The sequence below is a fragment of the Parambassis ranga genome, chromosome 4 (assembly GCF_900634625.1).
Source record: "Parambassis ranga chromosome 4, fParRan2.1, whole genome shotgun sequence".
Classification (NCBI taxonomy): Eukaryota; Metazoa; Chordata; class Actinopteri; family Ambassidae; genus Parambassis; species Parambassis ranga.
In genome coordinates, this window is record NC_041025.1 from 22,983,135 (window position 1) to 23,005,422 (window position 22,288).

General features: G+C 46.7%; 3 protein-coding genes across 3 annotated transcripts in view; 2 read left to right on the plus strand and 1 right to left on the minus strand.

Annotated features, from left to right (window-relative positions):
* Positions 1-471, plus strand: part of bphl (biphenyl hydrolase like) — a 5,271-nt gene extending 4,800 nt beyond the window's left edge. Inside the window, exons 6-7 of the mRNA XM_028404252.1 lie at positions 1-113; positions 185-471. The exon at positions 1-113 is cut by the window's left edge and continues 11 nt beyond it. Of these exons, the coding sequence (XP_028260053.1) occupies positions 1-113; positions 185-275 (204 nt within the window). The 3' untranslated portion in view covers positions 276-471. The remainder of the gene's footprint in view (positions 114-184) is intronic.
* A 226-nt stretch (positions 472-697) lies between these two features.
* psmg4 (proteasome (prosome, macropain) assembly chaperone 4) lies at positions 698-2,763 on the plus strand. The gene is made up of 3 exons (XM_028404208.1): positions 698-976; positions 1,230-1,305; positions 2,462-2,763. Exons 1-3 carry the CDS (start codon positions 800-802, stop codon positions 2,581-2,583), a joined length of 375 nt encoding a protein of 124 aa, XP_028260009.1. The 5' UTR covers positions 698-799; the 3' UTR covers positions 2,584-2,763.
* A 1,414-nt stretch (positions 2,764-4,177) lies between these two features.
* slc22a23 (solute carrier family 22 member 23) lies at positions 4,178-20,815 on the minus strand. The gene is made up of 10 exons (XM_028404148.1): positions 20,334-20,815; positions 18,431-18,534; positions 16,869-17,023; positions 9,182-9,368; positions 8,835-8,962; positions 7,593-7,695; positions 7,165-7,391; positions 6,533-6,565; positions 6,312-6,435; positions 4,178-5,577 (listed from the first exon to the last, which is right to left on the minus strand). The coding sequence occupies exons 1-10, from the start codon at positions 20,766-20,768 to the stop codon at positions 5,157-5,159; spliced, it is 1,917 nt and encodes a 638-aa protein (XP_028259949.1). The 5' UTR covers positions 20,769-20,815; the 3' UTR covers positions 4,178-5,156.
* Between the last annotated feature and the right edge of the window lie 1,473 nt (positions 20,816-22,288).

Consider the following 22,288-nt stretch of genomic DNA (forward strand, 5'->3'; position numbering starts at 1 on the left):
ATGGAGCTGCTGCCTCTGATCAGCTCTCCAACCCTCATTGTCCACGGAGAGAAAGACCCCATGGTGCCCAGCATCCACCCTCAGTACCTCCACACACACATCGCCGGATCCCGGTGAGTGATCAATGTCACAATCATGTTTAGGATCTCTACCAACTAAAATATAAACCATCTTTAAAATATAGATTACATCTGATGCCAGAGGGAAAACACAACCTCCACCTGAGGTATGCTGAAGAATTCAACAAGCTGGTGGAGGACTTTCTAGAGGAGTGAGAACACTGGGAATCAGTCTCATACCTACAAATATTCACATGAGGCTGAATTCACAATCAAAACCAACGTAGCATACATTTGTAAAATATATTTCTAATTTAATTTTTGATCACATTTTTACTGGGTAAATTTTCAACTATATCCTTGTCTTGAATTTAAACTTTATATTCAATAATAAACATATACATGAGAATCAGCTGATGTTATTGTGGCATTTAATTACTTTTAATCCCCAAAATGGCGCAATATAAACACTTTATTATAAACATTATTAAAAGAGCAAATAATTGTTTATTTTTTGTTTGTTTTTTTACAGCATTGCATTGTTTAAAAACTGATAAATTGTTCATTTTCATTCCATTTCAATTTTACGATCCGTTGTGCTGGCGCTACTACGCTCCTAAATCTACCATCGATTGCTCATGGCTGCCTTGTTTTTTTCTGCTACCCGGAAGTAGCCGTTCGGTGTTTACAGCTATTAGCACGAGTTTCAAATGTTCGCAGGCAGCGCAGAGTGAAACAAAATGAGCGGAACGCTAAACGGAGCGCAGTTTGAGAGCATTTCTGTGCACAACTTCTCAGAGAGGATTTTGGAGCAGGTTATCCACTTCCACGTCATGAAGCTGAATGACGGCTTTTTCCTCTGGGTCGGTTCGGCTCCGGTTCTCTCCAACCTGGCGGTCTCTATGAACAGCAAATACGTGAGTACATTATGCTAAACACAGAAGTCTGTATTTGTTGTTTTTATATTTACGTGATATTGAATATTGATGTTACATGTTGGTCTGCAGTGAGTTAGCAGTTATTGTTGTTAGCTAAAGCTGTCTGGCTACCTGTGTGGAGGTTTTAATGCGTCCTCTAGAAGTGATGTGTAATTAACAACAGATATGGAATATGTGTGGATGAAGGTCAGACTTTAAAAGTAGGCTAACCGCTTCTGGTTTCTGTTTCCAGGACTCGATGCCTTTATCTACGTTAGTCATGGGGGACCCGTCCAATACTGCTCCAAACTCTTTGGCCCAGAGACTAGGTAAGGCCAACATGTCACCTGGAGCTCTGGAAGGATGCTTCGGCTGCCATGTTTTTCTGTTTTATGGATGTGAAAGGATCACAGCACATTTTCTTTATTTCCAACAGTGAGTGTGTTTTCTATTTATTTTCTGTGTGTCAGCTTCAAGCAAACATGCACCTGCAACCGTAACATGATTTAACAGAGGAAAAAAAGGTTTGACAGCAGTGAAAGTGATGATGATCCCTGGGTTAAATATAATAATAAGTGGCTTGTATGAATGTTTTTAATATTTTCCAAAAAAAAGTAGACGATAGTGAGAGGTGATTGGTTCGTTTTTGGGCTTACCAGAATCAGAATCGTGTTTATTGCCATGTAACTGAAGGGGATTCACATTACTAAGAATTTGCCTTAGTGATTGGTGCATACATAAAACCATATAATAATTAACATGACATAAGATAAAACTAAGATAAAATTAAGGTAAATAAGGTAAACTAAAAGTAAGGCTGTAAATTGACACAACAGACATACAATGGTTGTAATGGCAAACATAGACCCTTATATGAACGAGTGGTACCACATGGATCAGTGAGGTGGTACTAGTGTGCAAGTAGTGCAAGATGGAAGTAAACAGTGCAAATAGTCATCAATATGCAGTGACTATACTAAAGTGACCCTGTGAAGTGACATAACTGAATTACAGTTCAGTTCATGTTAAAGGAGAGGGAGCTTCTGGTGCGTGCTACAGTTTGTATGAATATACACACAGTAACTTTTGTGCTACTGATCTAAAGCAGCACACACAGGGGAGCAGAATTTAGCAGATTTATTGGCAGTGTGTTTCCAAGTTTTTGGAGTTTAATGATCCCTGCAGTGTTTGTGGAGTCCTCAGCAGTGTCCTGATTAATAATAAATATGTTAACATGTTCCAGATTGAAAGTTGAAGATGATTTCACCTGTATTTTAACTCCACCTAAGTTATTTAATGCTGTCTGACTAAGAAGGAGCCTAGCAGCTGTCATTTTCACAGTGATCATCACTTTCTAGAGGGTGAAATCACAGCATGGGAACCATGGCAACAAAGCGCAGCCATTTATCATCCACTGTTGTGTCAATTTTACAATAGAACACATTAAGCTGAGCAAATAGTGAAATATTTTTGTCTGTATTGCAGCAAAGAAGACCAAAAAGCAGGTGTTTGTGAGTTACAGTCTTCCAATGACAGACTCCAACCTCAGTCTGCTGGTGGAGGACAGGATCAAAAAGGAGCTGGAGCTTCACCCGGAACACTTTTAAGACTAATGTGAGATCGACAACCAGCAGCACACACACACACACAATAATCCAGGACGAACGGTCACATCAAGTGTTCTTTTATTGACATAATAAATTAAGTGGTTTATTATCAAAACATGTAGGCCTATGGCTTTTTGTACAAATGCATCATATTAAAAAAATAACACTTAGAAAACCGTATTAGTGGTTGAGTTTTCTTTCAGTTTTTCCCTTCTGTGTTTAACTGTTGAAAACATACAAACTAGCAAACCTTACCGAGTGAGTGAAATGGGTGCTGTGTGCTAATATGAAGATGTTTGGACCCGCTGAATGCTTCATGGGATGGTTCTTATCTATCCGATGTGCTTTTTATGAGCTATAAAAGGAAGGCTATGCTGCAAACTTTTATGAACGAATGGCACATGATGTATACATACCTTACTTTGTTTTTAATGCAGTCCTAAAGAGTATTAAGTGTATAAATGTACACTAATCACGTCTAGGCCAGGTCTACGCTCTATTCTAATCTCCACGAAAAAGAACTGTAAAATATTGTGCTTTCTGGCTAGAGTTACACATCCTAGGAGCAGGATTACAACATTACCACAGTACAGAGAACAAGGAGTGAGAGTCGGGAGTGGAAATATTTGCTAATTAAGGAGGTATTTCAAGCAACAGAATCGCCCCTTGGCAGCATGACAAAATAAATACTGGTTTTTCTTTAATTACACTCTGTTTTGTTAAAAGAACAGAGCTGTCATGATAAAGCCATTTTAAAACAATGAGACGCGTCATAAGACATCAGAGGTCGCTCCGACGTCCGCTCAGCTCTCACTTTTTTTTTTTTTTGCACAGTCTCTATTAGCTACACGCACAGTCTGCCAAAGGTCTCCGGCTGTTCGTCATATCGTAACAACCATCATACGGCCGCTACAGTAATACACACAGTGGCTGGGAGATGTCCCCGCAACGCAACTTCACAAAATGCCAAAAAAAAATGAAAACATCTTTGTCACCAGTTTCTGCAGATGTTGCTGCAAATACAGAAATGTTTTTGGAAACCTTAACGGGTGACAGACCTGACCGGGACACCAGGGGCATTTTAACCAAGCGGCAACCTCAAAGTGGAAGCCCATGCGGAAGTGTCAAAACTTGTAATTCACGTCGCAACCACTGGGGGCTGGCTCCAAAAGCGAGTCATTTCCCATAGACTCCCATGTTAAAATGGCCGACTTCACAGCAGAAATGAACATGTTTACAGCCTGGTACAAAAAAAAACACTCTGGTCTCAGATGATAGGTTCTCTTCTAGTGTTAATTGTAGGGGGGGTGAATTTTTTTTACAACTCACTCGTTTCAATTGTATTCGGACTTAAAATTACGCATAATTATGGGCGTTGCCGCTTGAGTGACAGACAGTTGACGTATCACAGCGTGAGTTTCCTGCTTCCACGATCGCCCGCCCCCCTAAACCCCGCTCATGCTCCCCCTTTTTGTCCATATTTGGAGTTTTGGCGGACGTGACGCTATCAACATGGCGGCGGTCATCAACGTCCTGGAACCTCCCACCGAGCCTCAGAACGGCTCTTCAGAAACAAACGGGTGACGTCACGGAAGCTCTGTCCATAGTTTTTACTGTCAATGGTTTTAACACAGCTGTCTCCTCCTCATGCTAGTGCAGTTCACCTAGAGGGCGCTGTGACATGGTCCTCTATCGATGGGAAAAACAGTGGACCTAAAAAATATTTACACCTGCTAACAGACTCAAAACACACAATAAAAACCAGGCAGGTAAACCGGGTGAAAGGCTGTCGACCATCTCCGGGAACAGTATCTTTTTGAAGAGTACTTCTAGCTTTGAGTTGGGTCTGTGTCCCATCCACTAACATGGAGGAGCTCTCGTGGTGGTCCCCACAGGTCTGTCACCATGGAAACGTTTCTGTTGCAGTGCATGTGTTGTTAAGTCGATGCTCTCTGAATTTGCTGGTGTTCGGTGCGTTTGCGTGTATTTACTGCAGTGTGGTGAGCTCTTTCAGTCACTAATGCCTCTTAACAAAAATAAATCAGCATCTACACAGACCTCACCTCTGAGGATAAAGTGCTGCATCGGACTTCTAGTAGAGAAACCACAAACGAAATCATTTAGTGCCCTTTCATGCAAAAACAAAACATAGGGGAAAAGTTTTAGCCAATCCCTGGATCTCCCCCATGTGTTGGCTGAAACACTTTGATTGTGTCTCGGACATTTAGTGCAATGTAACTTAGAAACCAGTGAGATCCTGTTCCTACGAACAGAAAGCGAGCGTTTTCGACTCGGCTGTCTCTTTGCTCGTCTGCTGGTTTCATCTGGAATCACTCAGAGCAGACGAGAAATCACCAACATCACTGAAAACGTTCATATTATGTTACACACACACTGACTGCAGATGGACTGAGCCCAGAATATTTTTGGAATCATAGTCACTAAAAATTACAGATTCTCCTTCATCATCATCATCATCAAACCTCACTGTAACCAGTTCATCTGGTTCATCCGAACAATTCTCTCCCTTCACGAGTCCACTCGGGTTAACGTGGCAGCCATCGCTGTGCTGCTCACACCCCGTTGGATATGGCACAGTTTCCAATCACCTCCCCACCGGTTGCGAGTGCGTACGAGGCCGGCACCGCTGCCAGAGCGGTGGCCGCTGCCACTGTAGCGCCCCCAGTGGCTGTGAGGTGTAACGGCGTGTCGTGGACTCTGGAGTAGTCTCTGTCGGTCTTGGAGAGGAGGAGGTGCTGCTCTCCTGGGTGGAGCAGGGTTTGACGGGTGAAGGTCTCTCCGTCTGCCAGGCTCTCGGGCAGCGGCTGACCCCGCGGCTCCGGCAGCAGCAGCAGGCAGATGATGCACAGCAGAGTGCAGCAGGCAAAGATCACGTGGTGCAGGAAGTAGCCCTTCTGGTTGTGGAGTTCCATGATGGGCGCGGTCAGCATACCGAAGCCGGCGCTCGCCAGGACCAGGCCCAGACCTCCACCTCTGCAGAAACAGGTTAGACCAGAGCTGATGTTACAGTGTGTGTCACAAAAACACAGCTTCTTCCTCCCTAACAGTAAAGTGTACACAACCTCCACATGCACTCATGATAACCGACGGTTCACCTTTTCCACAGGTCTCCAAAATTCTGCAAATAATATATATAGGTATGTATTATTTTTTGGGGGGAACTGTCCCTTTAAACACCTCTGTATGACACCGATTTGAAGCATGTTAAACCTTTTGAGAGCATCATGCATTCATCTCACACTTCACCACAAGATGGAGCCAGTTAGCAAAGTGAAAACAAAGAGGTGTGTGTGTGTGTGTGTGTGTGTGTGTGTGTGTGTGTGTGTGTGTGTGTGTAGCACATTTATGATGCTTTCTGTCTGAGTGTGCTAATTTTACTGTGAGTATAATGCAAATGATGAGTTAAGAGGAAGAGGCTGCTCATCTGAATCTTTGTCTTTGTTTCACGACTGGATGCTGATTGGTTGATTTTGTAAAGACCTTTCTGGATACAATGCTAATTACCCTTAAGTAGCAGCACCTGCGTTATCTTTGCTATTTAATGAGCACCTGTGACTCCTCATCTCTGCCCTCCTTTGTCAACATGTGTTCATATAATACAACCGTTTTTTTTGTTATTCTGGAATCTTCACAGGCTGAAACGCACTTTAATCCTTATTATGAGGCAAAATGAGAAGGTGTGTGTGAAGGTTTGGACTTCACCTCACCTGATGACCGTAGGAGTGATCTCAGCACAAAAGAAGATGCTGAGCGTGCTGACAGCGTGAGAGGAGAACATGCCGATGATGGAGAAGGCCACCGAGAACTTCCTGTTCAGACTGTCTCGCAGAACTGTGCAGAGGGGAGCAGGACAATGTAAGCATAGCAGCCACATCCACACAAACAACCACAGCAGGTGTGAACGTTTATCACTGCACAGCAGGGGTACCTGTGTCGTGGCGAAGGCTGTACTTCCCGATCACTGGATTCCATCCGTGAGCATTGGAGAGAGAGAGAGAGACATGTTGTTGGTGAGCACAAAGGGCAGCACAGCACAGTGCAGACTCTAAACAAGCAGCATAAAAGGCCTTGAGGAGAACTTGGAACAGTTTGAAGCCTGAAATAATGACTACACGCTGCAGATGTAGGTCAAAACAGGAGGATGAGGGGAATGAGGGGAGGCTCCTGTTAGACCGAGCTGACGGTTTAATGACTGGATGTGCAGGAATTTCAGCTTTGGCCTGTTTGTCCAATAACTTTATGACGTTATTGATCTGATCTGACAGGTTTCTAAAGCTTTTTGGGAAATAACGATTTTGTGTAGAGAAAGTTTGTCAAAGTGTGTGTGTGTGTGTGGATGGGATATTTTAGCTTCTTCTAAATTAAAACAGCAAATTTCTAATGACCTTACCAACCCTGAAGCATGATGCTAGGGAGCTAATGTTAGCAGTCATTGCTAGCTTCCTCATGGTAATGTTGGTGTGCAGTCTGAGCACATGCTAACAGTACAGTACAGTCACATGATGATGACATCAGCAGTGTAAAGTATCTATAAGCACAGGACTTTGTGCGATTACTCACAGTTGAGCAAACCCAGCTGCAGCAGCGACGCCAAGGCTGTGATGATCATGAAGGCGAGCAGCCCTCCACGCCGACCCATCAGCCCCACTACGGGGCACACCGCCAGGCAGGTAGCCACGGCGATGCCAGCCATGGTGTAATAGTCAGCGTGGCACAAAGCAGTGGGCTGCGCCTCGGGGTCCATCATACTGCGAGCGAAGCAGTGGTGAATCCCGTAACCTGTCAAGCTGCACAAACACAGAAACAGACGATAAGAAGCGGGCCGAGGAGGCGGTTCCTGATCACATGCCGCGGGCGCACATACATGTCCTCACTCCTCTGGGAGAGGGGGACAAGCTCATGTGTAATTCATGCTCTCAACACAACGGATGTTGGCTTTGATTAGCAAAGGAACTGTACAAGCCCAGCCACAAACGCAACACACTTACGAGTTGACACACAGCACCACAATGTTTTTCCACAGGTTCCTGGTGCTCATCATCTTGACAATGCAGGTCCTCTGGGGTTTCTTGTGCAGCTCCTGCTCCAGCTCTGCTAGGAAACATGAAACGCACACCTTGAGACCTTTCCTTTCAGAAGGTAATGTGAGGCCCGGCCGCTAAGGGACCTTCAGCACAGAGAAGCTGCAGAGCCTTTACACAGATATAGGACATCATCAAACAGCCACTCTCACTCATCTATCCGCCTGCCCGACCACTGGGAGCAGCAGGAACAATGATTCAGGCACCAACACAGGGGAGGAAGGAGTGTTGGCGGCAGGGAGCGGAGGGAGCCTCATCACTGTCTGAGGATTCTTCTACAGCTCCACAACTTTGAGTTGAGTTTGAGCTATTCATTAGAATGGACATGCAAATTAGTTTATTGTGAGTTCAGAGTGATCGGGTTTGCGGTGTTGATTCGACAAAAACAAACAACTTAAAGGAGCAATCTGTAATATTTCTCTCCCTTTCTCTCACACCTGTCTGTTCTTTGTGAAAAAATATGGACCGCACCAAATCAACCACTGTCTGAACGGGCAGGCGGGCGCAGCAGGACGATTCAGCACTACACCCGCTAGATGGTGCAGTGGACTACGTAGCATCTAGTCTGCCTTGCTATCAGAGGAAGCGCGTGACCTCGGCACCTGACGCCTCAGCTAGCCGTCCTGCTCTGTGTTGTCTTTGGGAGTTTAGAGACTGCTGCATCTACAGAGACAGAGTTCTGGACGCCTCACGTCACCTCAGTCTGTTGTGGATCGACACAGTGATTACATTATTATGATGTTGCTCCTTTAAGTTGTGATGATATTTGACACGATTTCTGACGTTTAAAATGTGAAAAGATTGACGTGTTAATTATTGATGAAAGTCATTGTCAGAGCAGCTTTATGCAGAAGTCTAACATGACGACAGTCTGAAGGTAAATGTCTGATTACGGTTGCATTTCATCATATGGACGATGTGGGAGGTGATGCTTGGAAACTTGTTGTCTTTGTGTGACAGAGGCTTTGTTGCATGTTCATTTCATCACACAACAAGGAGCAGGTGCAGCGTAACATACTGATGATGGTTCAAAATAACTTGCAGCATGAAGTGAGTCAAGCAACAGAAAGTGTCAAGTCTGCAGCAAAACAACAACATGGATTTGGGAGCTTTCATCTTCTTCACTGTCCCTCCTGAATTTGTTCTCACCTGAGAGAACTCCACTGGGCTCTGTTGTCATGTCAACCTGGTTCTTTCTGGCGATGCGCAGCATCATGGCTTTGGACCGCCTGTAGTGCTGGGTGGCCAGCAACCAGCGCAGCGATTCAGGAAAGATCCTGCAGAAAGTGAGAAAGAAAGCGGGGGCGGAGAAAGAGACAAAGAAGAATGAGACGGAAAGACGGAAAACAAGAGAAGAAAGAGAGCGTTGTCTCTTAGTGGGACTGTGCAGTGTGGTGTGTGTGTACTGTACAAGCCATCGCCTGGCTCAGTGCGAGAAGAATCTGCCCCCCCCCCCCGCCTCCCTGCAGTGGATTTCCTCAGAGGGTGGGACTCACCAGACGTAGGGCAGCATCAGAACGAAAGGGCTGATGATGACGATCTGCAGGACCTGCCAGTCATCGCGGTTCGGCCAATGGCGGCACAGAGCGGCCACCCCTGGCATCAGTAGCTGCCCGCCCACCATTAGAAAACTGGCCACCATCGTGATGGAGAAGCGCCAGCCTGGCAAACACAGCTCGATCCCTAAAATAAAGAGACAGAGCGAGGAGTGAGTTATGTATGAGCCGTACGCATCTGTGATTACCATCATAAACTAAGCAGCAGCCCTAATGGCCTCAGAGACGGGGACGTGTGTTTGTTTAATGGTGAGGCCTGTATTGAATTTCCTCTCTGAATTATTGAGGGCTTCTATTACTGATCCGTCCCCTGAGAGCGCGCGCGGTTAACACCAGGCCTCTTTATGAACTTAGGATGGATTGAAGAGCTGCTCGCTGAGCTCACACCATCCTCTAATTCCCCCCCAACTGGGCTCCCGTCTCTGTAACATGGTACAGTCCAGATGGCCTGGCCCATATGGCAAGGTCTTTTTGAAGGTGACCAGTGTGGCTGTGTGAAGCGTGAAAGGCCTGGGGGTGGGGGGGGGAGTACTCACTAACCTGTACTGTCACTTCTTATTGTGGGGAAGAAGTGGGGGAGGGAGGGAGCAGAGGGGGGAGTATGAGCACTGTGTGCAGAATACAAATTACTTTTTCCCTCTGAAGGATACGAAAGTCCTTCCATTCATCACTGAATTCACTGGAGGAATGATAATAAAGAGAAAGAGAGACGATGTGAGAGTGAAGGGCAGAAGGAAGATCTTCAGATTAAAAGACAGAAAGGAAGGAAATTAAAGCTATGACTGTAAATCCCTCACTGCTCTCGGCTCCGCTGCTGCTGCAGACTCAGATTTAACCCTGCAGGAGCTGAGAACAGATACAGGAAACGACCCTGACCTGTGGTTCAGCCTGTGTGTGTGTGTGTACAGTGAAGGAAGCTCTGTGTTAGAGACACTTCCATGAGCCTTATGTCTTTGGTCAAACTTTCTGCTCACAGAATCCAAAAAGTGAACGTGAACTTTCTGACTTTAGTTTTTGTCCTGTTCTTTTTAGCGACTGTGTGCTGTTTCCAGGCTGCCTGGTGAGTGCAGTCACTTTATTTTGAGATTATATACTTCAATAAATCAATATTTTGCCATCAAGTGACTAAATGTGTCTGAACACTGCTGAGGAGTGCACAGAGAAACCTCCTCGGGCTGTGTGAGGCGACCTTCACCCAGTTTTCATGTGTAAAACATGGCGGCTGTGAGAGCTGGGGCTGCTCCGGTTTAAAGGGTTAATGTGTGTGACATGTATACACCTCTTCGTGTTTGTGCCAGGGATGTAGATTAGCCGGTCACAGTCATTCACAGCGTTCTGCTCTCTGCCAACAACAGCTCTGATTTTAGCAACACAAACGACGATTGGCCTTCTGACGTGAAGAAAAAGCAGCTAGAAGAATCTGAGCTGAACTCCTCCAGGCGACACCAACTCGATTTTAGACATTTTAGACCTGCGCCCATTTTCCCTTAATCTGAAGGCATCTGATGTCTGCTTCCTGTCTGAACTCCCGGCACAGACACATGATCACAGACCTGCTTAGAATGACACACTATGCAGTGTTCACATTCTATATCTGAAATAAGCTTTATCTGCTGCCCCTAGTGGCCAAAAAGTAACACATACAGCTTTAAATTTCATTTTACATTTTGTAACAGGTTCTGCCCTCTCCACTGTAGAGACAAATGAACATCAGGTTTGTAGTTGGTAAAGTACATCGTTGTGTGTGTGTGTACGTACGTGTGTGTGTGTGTGTGTGTGTGGTTGTACTTTCCACTGCTGTCACCCTGTGGTACCTCTAACCACAGCGGTCAATACCACCAGATCAGACAGTCAGACACAGACTACAGAAAATCAACTGTACCTTGGCAGAGACAACCTCACAAAACAAAAACCACTCCCCAGCTCTCCGGGGACGTGTCTGATCCCCCTGAGTCCACCAGGACACACACACACACACACACTCGCTGGCTAGAACCTTTTGTTCCAGCTGAGTGGGAGCGTAGTTCTTCTTGTGCTGATTATCTCACTGCCCCCCTTACACCCCCCCGATCCTTCATCCTCCCCTCTCCTCCCACTGGCTCATCCTGGCTGGAGTGGCCCTCTCACCCCCTGTAAAGCCCCCATCCCCCACATCCTCCCTCCTATTCCTCCTCCTCCTCCTTCTCTGACTTTTGCATCTGAAAGTGAACAGTTGCAAAACAACAACTATAGTGGAAGAAGAGGAGCCTGAAACAAAGAAGAGAGCACAAAAAGCAGCCGATTGACTGGTTAAAGTAATCATTGATGACGGATGGATGGCTGACAGCACACACTCTCTCTCTCGCCCCCTCTCTCTCTTGTCTGCTGCTCCCTTGTTAACCTTGCCTGGGGCCTGAGAACAGAGTGGAGACACACAGTTGTCTTTCTGAGATCACAGAACCTCAGCCTGTGTGTGTGATGAAGACATAAAGATGTTCAGCTGGTGGCGGGAAGACACATGAAGAGATCTGCCACTTCACACGCTGCTGCCTTTAATCAGTTAGACAATCTATTAAACACTGACTGCCAGTATTAAGTCTTCAGCCATAGTAGCAGCTCTGGCAGTGGTGCTGCAAGCTAGCCGCTAATGTCAGCATGCAATCGTGAAGGAAATAATCTCAGCTAACGTGCTAACATGCTACAAAACAACAGAGCTTATGTGGAGCAGAAGACCGGGAGCCCCAAAGACTGGAGCCAAACACGTTGACTGCCTGGCTGAAACAGACACTATTCAAAGTGCAGCTTTTTGTGGTTCACTGAGTCCGTCCTCTGTACGTGTTAAAGCAGGTTGTCCACTGATCATCAGGTTAGTGGTATCGATCCCCTGCCTCGCCGGGTGCCCATGTGGTCTCATGCAATTGGTTCCTGATGACAGTGGAGCCCCCGTGCATGGCAGCTCTCAGTACTCTGTAATGTAAAGGACTGAGTATCGCTCACTGTGAAGGCAGCCTGTAGAGGGCTGATGAAGTAGACCCTCACACACCCATGAAAACACCAGCTAATAAACTGCCTCTAATGTCTCCATTGAACTTCACTTTACATTGCAAACTGCTGAGATATTGGCTGATTGTCAGATCACCACAGGCTCTAATGATGATGAGCATTTTATAGAGTAAACATGATGAATCAATAATGAGACCTCTCATGTTGCGGCCGGAGGGGACGACATCACAGGGAGGCCTGACGAGACCCCAGCATGACAGCACTGCTCCCCCGGTGCAGTCGGCAGAGGTTGTCCCTCGCAGCTCATAGGTCACACACACAGTTTATATACCCCTTCATTACAAACCTCAGAGGAGCGCAGAGAAATAACCTTTAACCTTGTTTCTAGCGCAGCCAACCAAACCCTCGCCCCCCCCTGAATGCTCCAAGGCCCGTTCACACTGGAGAAAGTCAATCCAGCTAGACTAGGATTGATTCCAGATATTTTAAATCTGGCTATCACACACGTGTGTCCGCGCTCAATCCAGCTTAACCCAGCTTGTTTGTTGTCCTCCAAACCGCTAGGTGTCACTTCGTAATATACAGAGTCTGTTCAGGCTGCGTCATGCATTTGTTTTTGTCCCGTGTTGCTTGTTCCTTTTTTTCAGTTTAAAAAGCAGTTTATTCCTTTGTAGCCCTGTGGAAAATAAACTCGGGGCAAAGCTGTCGTAGTTCGATGGTTGTTTACATACGGCTTTTGTACGCGACACTATCCCCGTGAACCAGAAGTATCACGTCGCTAGCCGGATTCGTAGCTGCATTTGCGTTCAGACCTGAGCCACATTTGAGATAGATCCACCTCCGAGAGGTGGATTGAAATCAAGCTGGATATAGCCGGATTCGCGGTGTTCACACTCAGGCCCCGTTCATACTGGAAAAAGTCATTCCAGCTAGAGTAGGATTGAGCCCAGACAGCCTTTAAACTGGATGCGTTCAGACCTATTTTCAAATCTGGCTAGCACACACTTGTGTCCGCACTCAATCCGGCTTCATCCAGCATGTTTGCTGTCCTCCAAACCACTAGGTGGCGCCTCGTAATATATAGACTCCATTCATAGGACCGTGTGTGCGCATGCGTTTTTTTTGTACCGTGTCGCGCCCCGTGAACCGGAAGTAGCACATCGCTAACCGGATTCGCTCGCCACATTTGCGTTCACACCTGAGCCACATTTGAAATCAAACTGGATTGAAATCAAACTGGATACAGCCGGATTCGAGGTGTTCACACTCAGAAAAAAACTATCCGGATTGATTTCCCCATTCACACTGGGGAAATCAATCCAGCTAGAGCGGGATTCGGACCGTATCCGAGTCTGAACAATCAAAAAACAGTCAAAAAAATCATGACTTGGTTCTCAACAAAAGTCGTCTGACCCAAGCGGTGTGACCAGCCCCACTGTCCTGTCACACACATATTCCAAGTACAACATCACCACATCGAATGGAGCTCTTATCTTGTTCTGTTATTACAGAGAAGAGGCAGAGAGCTCTGTAGATATCTCCCAAGACAAAGTATTCGATTTTTGGGTGAACTGTCCCTTTAATTCACCGTTTTTATTTATTTTTATTTTCATTTATTTTTTTGCCACTTTGAGGCAATAAAACAACAAACGTTTTGTCACCTTTTCTAACACAGCACAGTTGTTGGCAAACAGTTACACATCCTGGAAGCGTCTTTGTGTCTTTTGGGAAATATCCGGCTGCTAAACGCTCCTGTTTGTTCACAGAGAGTGTAAAAAAAACAGCTGGAAGTTACAGCCTCAGAGCTGTGTAGCTGTGCCACATACTGGACATTTTTGTATTTATTGGAACTAATGCATCCATCTTCTTAGAAAGAAGCTGCGTTTCCAGCTCTCACTACAGGTATTTATGACTCTAAAAGCTATTTTATGTACATATTTTACAGAGAAGCGTCCACAATGAGCCGCCATGTTTGCAAGCTGGGATTACATGACGGCCTTCTGTCCTCCAATGGAAGGAAAAAGCACAAGGAGGAGGAATCCGTAACCTAACAGCCCCCAGAGGACGACTCGGAGGTAGGCACTGTGTTACAAACTGATAAGGCAAACGTGAACACACACACACACACATTAGCAGAGCAAGCTGCAGCTTCTCGTGGAAGCTCCAGTAGAGTTTATTATGCACTGCATGCTGCAGAGAGATAACCGAACGATGAGAGATTTCAAATGAGCTTCGAGAAAATGAACGAGTAATAAAATGGTAATGTGAAGGAGAGGAAGAGGAGGAAGAGGAGGGATAAATGGGGCAGAAGAGGGAATAGACTGAAAATGTAAAGCGGGCCCCGAGAACGGCTGGATTTAGAAACAGTGGGTGAGATAAGGCGAGCGGAGAGGTTTTCTGTGGAGAGATGTGCACACATGACGCCACAGATGAAACACTGCAAACACTGCACGATCACTGCATACTGTACAGTCATCTATAATACAGCACATGTGTCCTACATGCCTGTTTTTGAATTTCTCCTTCCTGGTGCAGCCTGTTTACCGCTCAGCAGTCGAGCAGGCGCTGCAATTATCTGCCTCTGATGTGCGTCCCCATCTGTTTGTAAGGACAGGGAGACGGGTCCTATTGTTTTGTGCTGCAGCTCATTGCCTTTGAAATGATACAAGACTTTGGGATTAAAAAAGCTGCCTTTCAGCTTTAATTTGAGGGTGTTTACATCCACGAGGGGTGTAAACATCTGGCCGTCCTAACACACAGCAGCATGAGACGGTGCCCTTTCTTCCACTTTCAGCCTCTGATTCTCTGCTTGTGCTTCTCGGCCTGCAGGGCGTCTTTAAAGCGCCACGCTCGCTTCCTTGTGGCTGTGAGATCTGGGATGAGATCACGCCTGAGCTCTGAAGCTACAACCAAGTGCCAGAAGTTCAGACGTCTCCCAGGGTGAGTACAATCCTGACGCCCACACACCCCAAACTGACTTTGTTTGTAGCGTTGAAGGAAAAGTTGTACTTGAATGCACCACAGCTGCAGCGATCGCTCCATCTGTCTGTGGGAGGGCGGCACTTTGACCTCACTGAACCAGCTCCAATCAGCACGGAGGAGCTGAGAGGTTTCAGCTCCACCGTCCACTCTGATTGTGTCTCCACTGTCTATAATGAAGCGCCTCAAACCGAGTCAGCACATTGTGTATTCATCCCTCACAACGGTCGGCTGTGAGCTGGTATTCTGCCTGTTTTTACCGTTAATGGGGCGGCAGCGTCTATTATCCGCCATCAGAGCGCCAGTTTACTTCAAAGAGAAACCGATGTGTGGCAGGGAGCTGGCTGTTCCTCCTACTGTATGCACCTACAGCTCACACCTCACACAAACACCTTTGTGTTGCACTTCAAAGTGCCTGTAGACAATCTGTTCTTTCACACACACACAGTCAGTGTCGACTCAACACATAAACACAAGAAATTCAGACACACTGATTCACTTCACTGTTTGTTTTCCTCTGTAAGACCAGAGAAGGAGTACAAAAGAGTGTTTGAGACTGTATATATGTATATATATGTGTGTGTGTGTGAGAGAGAGAGAGAGAGAGACAATAAGCAAAGTGAAAACCCAGAGCCTCCAAACATGCCTTTGATGGTTCTATAACTTTCAATTATGACTGAAAAATATTGATTTATACATAAACCCTGTCATAAATCTGATGTTTCACAGATTTATGTCATAGTATAACTGTATGAATAAAGTGAACACATTCTCTGTTGTACATCTGTGTAATGACCCAGTTTTCTGAGTACAGATCAATAACTTTCATCTGGGCATCTTCCTCCTAAATCTGTGTTTCTATAGATCACAGCTTAAACTGAATCCTTAGGAGTCTCTCGACAGACGGCTCGAGGGCGCCCATTTTGTTTGTTTGGTTTCAGATGAGATTTATCCCCCCCCCCCCCCCCCCCCGGTCCCCTCCCTGCTGCCCGGGCTGAGGGTCTGCCCTCGCTTCACACATAATGCATGACTAATCTCACTACAGCCCGGAGGAATCCGGAGAACCTTATCAGCCAGTCTGCTGTCAGTTTGACCACCTCGGTCTGTGAGTCCTCGAGACAGACACCGAGGGAACATGGAGGGACATAAATCCACCCTTTGTTTGTCCCTGAAAATGTCCCTGTTATCTCAATAACACGATGTTATGTTCAAACCGGGGCCGGCTCCTTGTTACAGTAGCTTCATATCGCTCTTCTTCTTCTACTACAAGCTACTCGCTACACCTATGCTAATGAACATTTAAGAATTCGTACTCTCCACCCTGCCTCCTCCTACCAGTTTTTGTCACTTTTTATTATACCAAAAGATCATTTATGTCATTCCAGGACTCATCAGCAATGGATCTACTCTGTGGTGAGTCTGTGAGAGCTCATTTCCACAGATACAACATCATGCAACCAGCAGTGTCCTGCATGTTTTACAGTCTAAAACAGTCACTGCATGTTTGACATAAGAAGGAAATGAAGTGAAACAACAGCTTTACGACAGTAGAGTGATGGAATGATGGTGGTCCTGGTTATCTATGGCGCAAAAAGGACAGAGCAGGAGGAGAGAGAGAGAGAGAGACGGAGCGGACAGGCTGGAGGAAGTGAAAGCTTGTACTTACTGAGCACGTAGAGGGAGAGAGCGAGGCCCGCCAAGCAGAAACCCTCAAAGAAGCGCAAGGTGCTGAACATGGTGACATTTACAGAGAAGGCAACACTCAGACCAAACACCAGCATGAAAAGCACCGAGAGGATCAACACCGGGTGTCGACCAAACCTTCGAGAGAGAAGGACACACAGAGAAGCAGCAAAGAGTTTAACAACTGTCAGAAAGAAGCTTTTTGATGTGCATTCATGTGTGAGAGAGAGAGAGAGAGATCCCCCCCCCCGCACGCACTTCCTGTACTAAGGGATGGGGTCAGTGGGTCACGGGGTCGGGTCAGAGCTGAGGCTTTGCCGGCCTGCATATTTCTTTACAATTGTTTCCATGGTTACTGATCCTAAACACAATGCAGGAACTGTGGTTCACACGGTACAGCGTGGTCGCCTACAGATGGGACCTCCATGGATTCCACTGCTTTTCAGATATCTGTCTGCTTCTACAGCAGAATGTATCAGACTCGTCTTTCTTCTGATGACTTTGTATAAACCAAATGTCACTTTGGAACAAGTACTGCTAGTACTTCTACCATTGGGACACGTGGGAGGAGATCGATGGATTCTTTTCAGGAAATATCAGCAAATTGTGCTACAAACATGCTGATGCTGCCCCCAGAGGATGACGCAGTCTAATGCATCCACCAGCACTAGCTTAATAAAATTAGCTACAGTAAGCTAAAAAAGGAAGCTAAAACCAAAACCTGCAGTTCCTCCAGTGGCCACTTGAGGATGGTTTACATCCCCATAGACATCTATGTTAAAATATCCAACATGCTTACCCCCCGGTACAAAAAACACTTTATATAACTTGTTAACTTTATCACATCACACTTTAAAATGTTTATAATTACAGGTGTGAATTAGCGCCACCCTGTACCTTACTCCTCTTTGCCTGTATTCGGATCAATCAGGAGTTTAAGTGGTCACTGCCGATGTGGTGAACAGATTAACAAATAGGTTCCTGCACTGTTAGATCAAAGTCTTATTCACACCTGTACTTAGCATTTAGCCTGACAGAGCTACAACAAGGACTAAGGGGCCTTAAATCACATTACAGATTCAGGTGGAGGCGTAAACATGTTTTAAAATCCAAAGCGACAAAACCGATAATTTGTCATGTAGATGAGCTGATTGTGAAGCTGTTAGGTTATGATATTATTGTCTTCAGAAGGTTTAATGGAGAGATGTGGGAACACAGACACACTGCAATACAAACATTAATCTATGATGTTTGGAGGTCAGAGCAAATGTGTGTTTTCATCCTGTGTGGCCCTTTACAGACTATCATTGTTACTGAACCCGCTCTATAAACTGGAGTTCTTCTGATGGATAAACATGAAAACATGGCTGCAGTTTTGTCTATAAACTGCACTGTGAATGAAGAATTTCACTTCTTTTTCTTCATAGCTCATCTTTGCAGCATTGCCGCCATTTTCCCAGGTCTCTGAGTACAAAGTTATCATAACCTGTAACTAGACAATGAAGATCTTAGTTGGGAAAAGAAACAGAAATGGAGTCAGCATACCAGTCAGCCATGACACCCATCACCAGGTATCCAAATATGGAGCCCACCAGCAGGGAGAACTTGGCGATGTGCACCTTCCAGGCCGAGTCGCACACCAGGTTCCACTGAGAGGGAGACAAGAAGAGCAACGTTACTCAACTTTACAGAGGAAAAAAACACCCACAACGGGATGAAAAGGAATTAAAGATCAGGGGCTGAAACACTTTCCGTGTGACAGAAACGTGGGCTTCTCTCATCTGACATCCGTCAAAACTCTTTTCACTCTCTGACTCACAGCTTTTGTTAATTCATGAAGTCTGATGAGGGTGCAAACAAGCAACAAACTCGTCTGCAAAATTCATCTTTACAGCAGTGAAAACACAAGCCTGTGTGTGTGTGTGTGAGGGAGAGAGAGGAGCATGTGTGGTAATGTGGGAGCGTGTCTATGAGAACAGAAATCAATAGGTTTCCACTCTTCTCTGTGAGCCCATGGGTCAGTGAACACACCGCAGCAGCTCTTAGCATCTGAAACTCAGCCAAGGACACATGTGCAGGCACAAAGTGTGTGTGCTCATATTTGGATCTACAAGAGCCCAGAGGACAGATTCAGCCGTGTGTGTGAAAATAGTGCAAGTGTTTAACCATAATTTACACAACTCCCCGCTGAGCCCCCTGACCGAGCCGAGCTAGACGGAGACAGTTATTGGTTATGGCCACTGGTGATGTGGAGAGCCGGAGAACACGGGCTGTTAGCAGCCAGGTTATCTGAGAAAGCAGACGCACATGCACACGTGTCAGAGCTGCACATTCATGGAGATGTGACAGTTTTATCGTTGCACTTAATTCTGTTGCTGGAATTAGATTCCAGGCATAAAAAGTTGAGGGTTGCACACGAGTGGATGGCAGGATTAGCCTGTTAGTGAGCGCCTTCCTCCCACTCTCCATGCAGTGAGAACAGCCTCTGTGTGTGCTGGAACACTGCCTGATCCCACTGCCTGGTTTATGACCATTCATTTCTATATCATAGCTGTATTTTGTACCATCTGAGCAGTGGAATGAACCCTTGTCTGTCAGTTAAAGAGGTCGAGGTGCACGCCACAGCCGAGGTTTTGTTGCAGCAGTGTGGCTGTTTAGGGGAAAATTAGCTGTTGTTTGTGATATAACGCTGACTTCCGGCGCCCTGTGGGTGGAGGTAATTTTCTCTCCGAGTATTTGAAGATGAAAAAAAATGAGTCATATGTTTAGTTTGGTGATTATGGGGATGACATCGGACTCAAAAGACACAACACTACTCTGCAGGTGGAGCACATGTCCACTGATCGCTGGTTTTAATGATGACTATCTTCAGACAAACCTGACGTTTGGGGAGGACTGGACAGCATATGAGTTACATCAGTCTCCTGTTTCATGTCAAAACATCAACATTTGATGAGCTGCAGAGTCTGAAGAGCCAAACTTTGCTTAATGAATCCAGAATGCTGGATGTCTTGTTGGGTTCAGATGATTCCAAAACACATCTTGTCTTGTCTTGGAGTGATAAACATGATCTGTATGTTTCATACATGCCTACAATTTCAACATGTTCTCACACTCCTACAGTGATTGAGTTATAGATTAAATATTGTGCCTTAGTTTCCATTAATGGATGAAATGTTGAGTTAAATTAGGATAAATCAGAGTTATGGGCTGCATTGATCTCCAGATACTTTTTCCACAGAGTGTGTAGTAAATCAACACTAATGCACTGTATGCACTTATGAATCACACACACACACAGAGCCCTCAGATTGAGGTCAGTAGGCAGCCTGTCAATCAGCTGTCCTCTGATGAACACACTGTTCGGTGAGGATGAGGATGATGATGGTGGTGAGTGTGTGTTTTTAACACTGTGTGTGTCTCTCTCTATCTGGTGCTCACTCGTTACCTTGGTAACCACATTCTGACTAAGTCCCGTCTGCAGCTCCAGCCTCCACTCCTTGCAGGCGCACAGCAGACCGCTGCCCTCCCCGTGTTCCTCCCCGGTGCCGTTGCCTCTGAGTTGCAGAGCGGGCGCGCCGCTGGTCCCGCTGACCGGCGGCGGTGCCGCGGTGGTCCAGTTAGTGCTGTTAGTCAGAGGTTGCACACACGTGCCATTGGGCTGCGCCAGGAGGAAATAATCCGAAAACTGGCTAAAGCCGATGAACAATGCCGGTATCCAGGTCAGGACCACGAGCTGCTTCTGATGTTTCCCGAAGCCCCCCAGGGCCGGCAGAACCGAGCCGTCGATGTGCGGCAGCAGCCGGGGCGCTGGGCGCACATCCAGCGGGGTGAAACCGTTCTCGGGCGGGTGGTCCTGCGCCTCCGGCCGGCCGCCTGCCATCACGACCCCTCCACAAAGAGCTGTGGGTGAAGCAAAGCCCCCGCTCCGTCTCCCTCAGCGCACTCTGCGTTAAGCCCTTTGACACAAAAGAACTTCACAGCGCAGATAAATCCCGTATGAAACCAACAAAAGCCCAAATCCTAAAAAAAAAAAGCGGGGGGATCCGGTCTGTGCAGGCGTGCAGATGCACCGAATCACCGAGCAGTCGCCCTCATAGCGAGGGGACTCGAAGCGACCAGGGGATATCCGAGTGTGGAGGCTGTGTCAGGAGGAGAAGGATGAGAGGCTCCCGGAGAGGAGTGGACTCAGACAGGCAGGCATGCTCACCAGCGCGGGCTTTGTATTCCATGAGTACAGCTCCTACAGCGGGATCCATCCATGTGGGGCTGAAGTGTGCCGGGCCTGCTGGTTGGTTGTATGGAAGAGTAACACTGATACACTACATCCAGATCCTCTGAACGTCTGCTGGTCCTTCACCCACGGGCGCCACAGGTCTCATACCTGTCCAAACGGTGACCTCCGGGGGGTGCGCATCGTTTAGTTCCACATGTCCAGAGCACCCGCTCCCCCCTCAGACATCACCGGTCCACTTCGAGGCTGCTGAGTTGAGAGACGCCATGAATGTGCTGCTCGGTCTGTCGCCGTCTAGTCAATGGGACACCGTGAGCCAGAACGGGGCTCGGAGCAGGGATGGGGGAGACTAAACCCCGCCCTCTTCCAGTCGCGCTATGCGCTGCGATTGGAGCGCGTTCAAAGAGCGACTGCACCACTGACGGGCATCTGCAGGCAACAATGATCCCCTTTGTGTAGCCTCTGCCCTCTCCGCTGCATATCAAGCTTGTGTTACTCAATCATTCATGTTTTCCTGCGATTCCAGCAGATTTTTTTTGGAGCTTCTTCTCCAGTTTTGGGGCCTCATGCATTTTCAGAACATCCCACAGAGGCGCCATATGTGATGTTTTTCCTCACCGTCAGACAGAGGCAGCTTTCACTGCTTTGAGCAGACAATAGGAGGATGTCAGCGTTTGGGAGGGATGGTGTGTTGTCTCTCAGCCGCGAGGGGGCGCCAGACGACCACAGTCCACGTCCTTGCATCAGTTTGTCTCTTAATAATTACCTTCAAACAAACAAAAAAAAACAAATAAAGACAGGACACAGAGTGTGTCACACTGCTGCGGAGGCAGAGGCTGCACTGACCGCGGAGGATGCAGATGTGTGTGTTGATGTGGCTGCAGCTGCTCCCACATGACTGAGTGTGTGAGTGACCTTGAGATTCAGCTGAGTGACGGATTTTTCCCTCAGCTCCCTGAAAGCCAACAGCCGAGAATAATGTGAGAATATGAGTGTGTGCAGTGTGTGTTTGTGCGCTGTGTGTATCGCTCCTGAATGTCATGGAGCTGTGGTTCAGGGCGCGGCCGGCTGTTTAACAGAGAGCTGACAAGTTGTGCTCAGCTCTCACACATCTCTCACCTTCTTCCTCCTCCTCCTCCTCCTCCTCCTCCTCACAGACTTATTAAGGT

Bases quoted from the DNA above. Each gene is read 5' to 3' on its own strand.
- psmg4 (XM_028404208.1), top strand. From the start codon at position 800: ATGAGCGGAACGCTAAACGGAGCGCAGTTTGAGAGCATTTCTGTGCAC. The intron at 977-1,229 runs GTGAGTACATTA...TTCTGTTTCCAG, and splicing joins TCTCTATGAACAGCAAATAC to GACTCGATGCCTTTATCTAC. The intron at 1,306-2,461 runs GTAAGGCCAACA...TCTGTATTGCAG, and splicing joins CTCTTTGGCCCAGAGACTAG to CAAAGAAGACCAAAAAGCAG.
- slc22a23 (XM_028404148.1), bottom strand. From the start codon at position 20,768: ATGGCAGGCGGCCGGCCGGAGGCGCAGGACCACCCGCCCGAGAACGGT. The intron at 17,024-18,430 runs GTATGCTGACTC...TCTCTCTCGAAG, and splicing joins ATGGGTGTCATGGCTGACTG to GTTTGGTCGACACCCGGTGT. The intron at 9,369-16,868 runs GTAAGTACAAGC...TCTTTATTTTAG, and splicing joins TCTCTCCCTCTACGTGCTCA to GGATCGAGCTGTGTTTGCCA.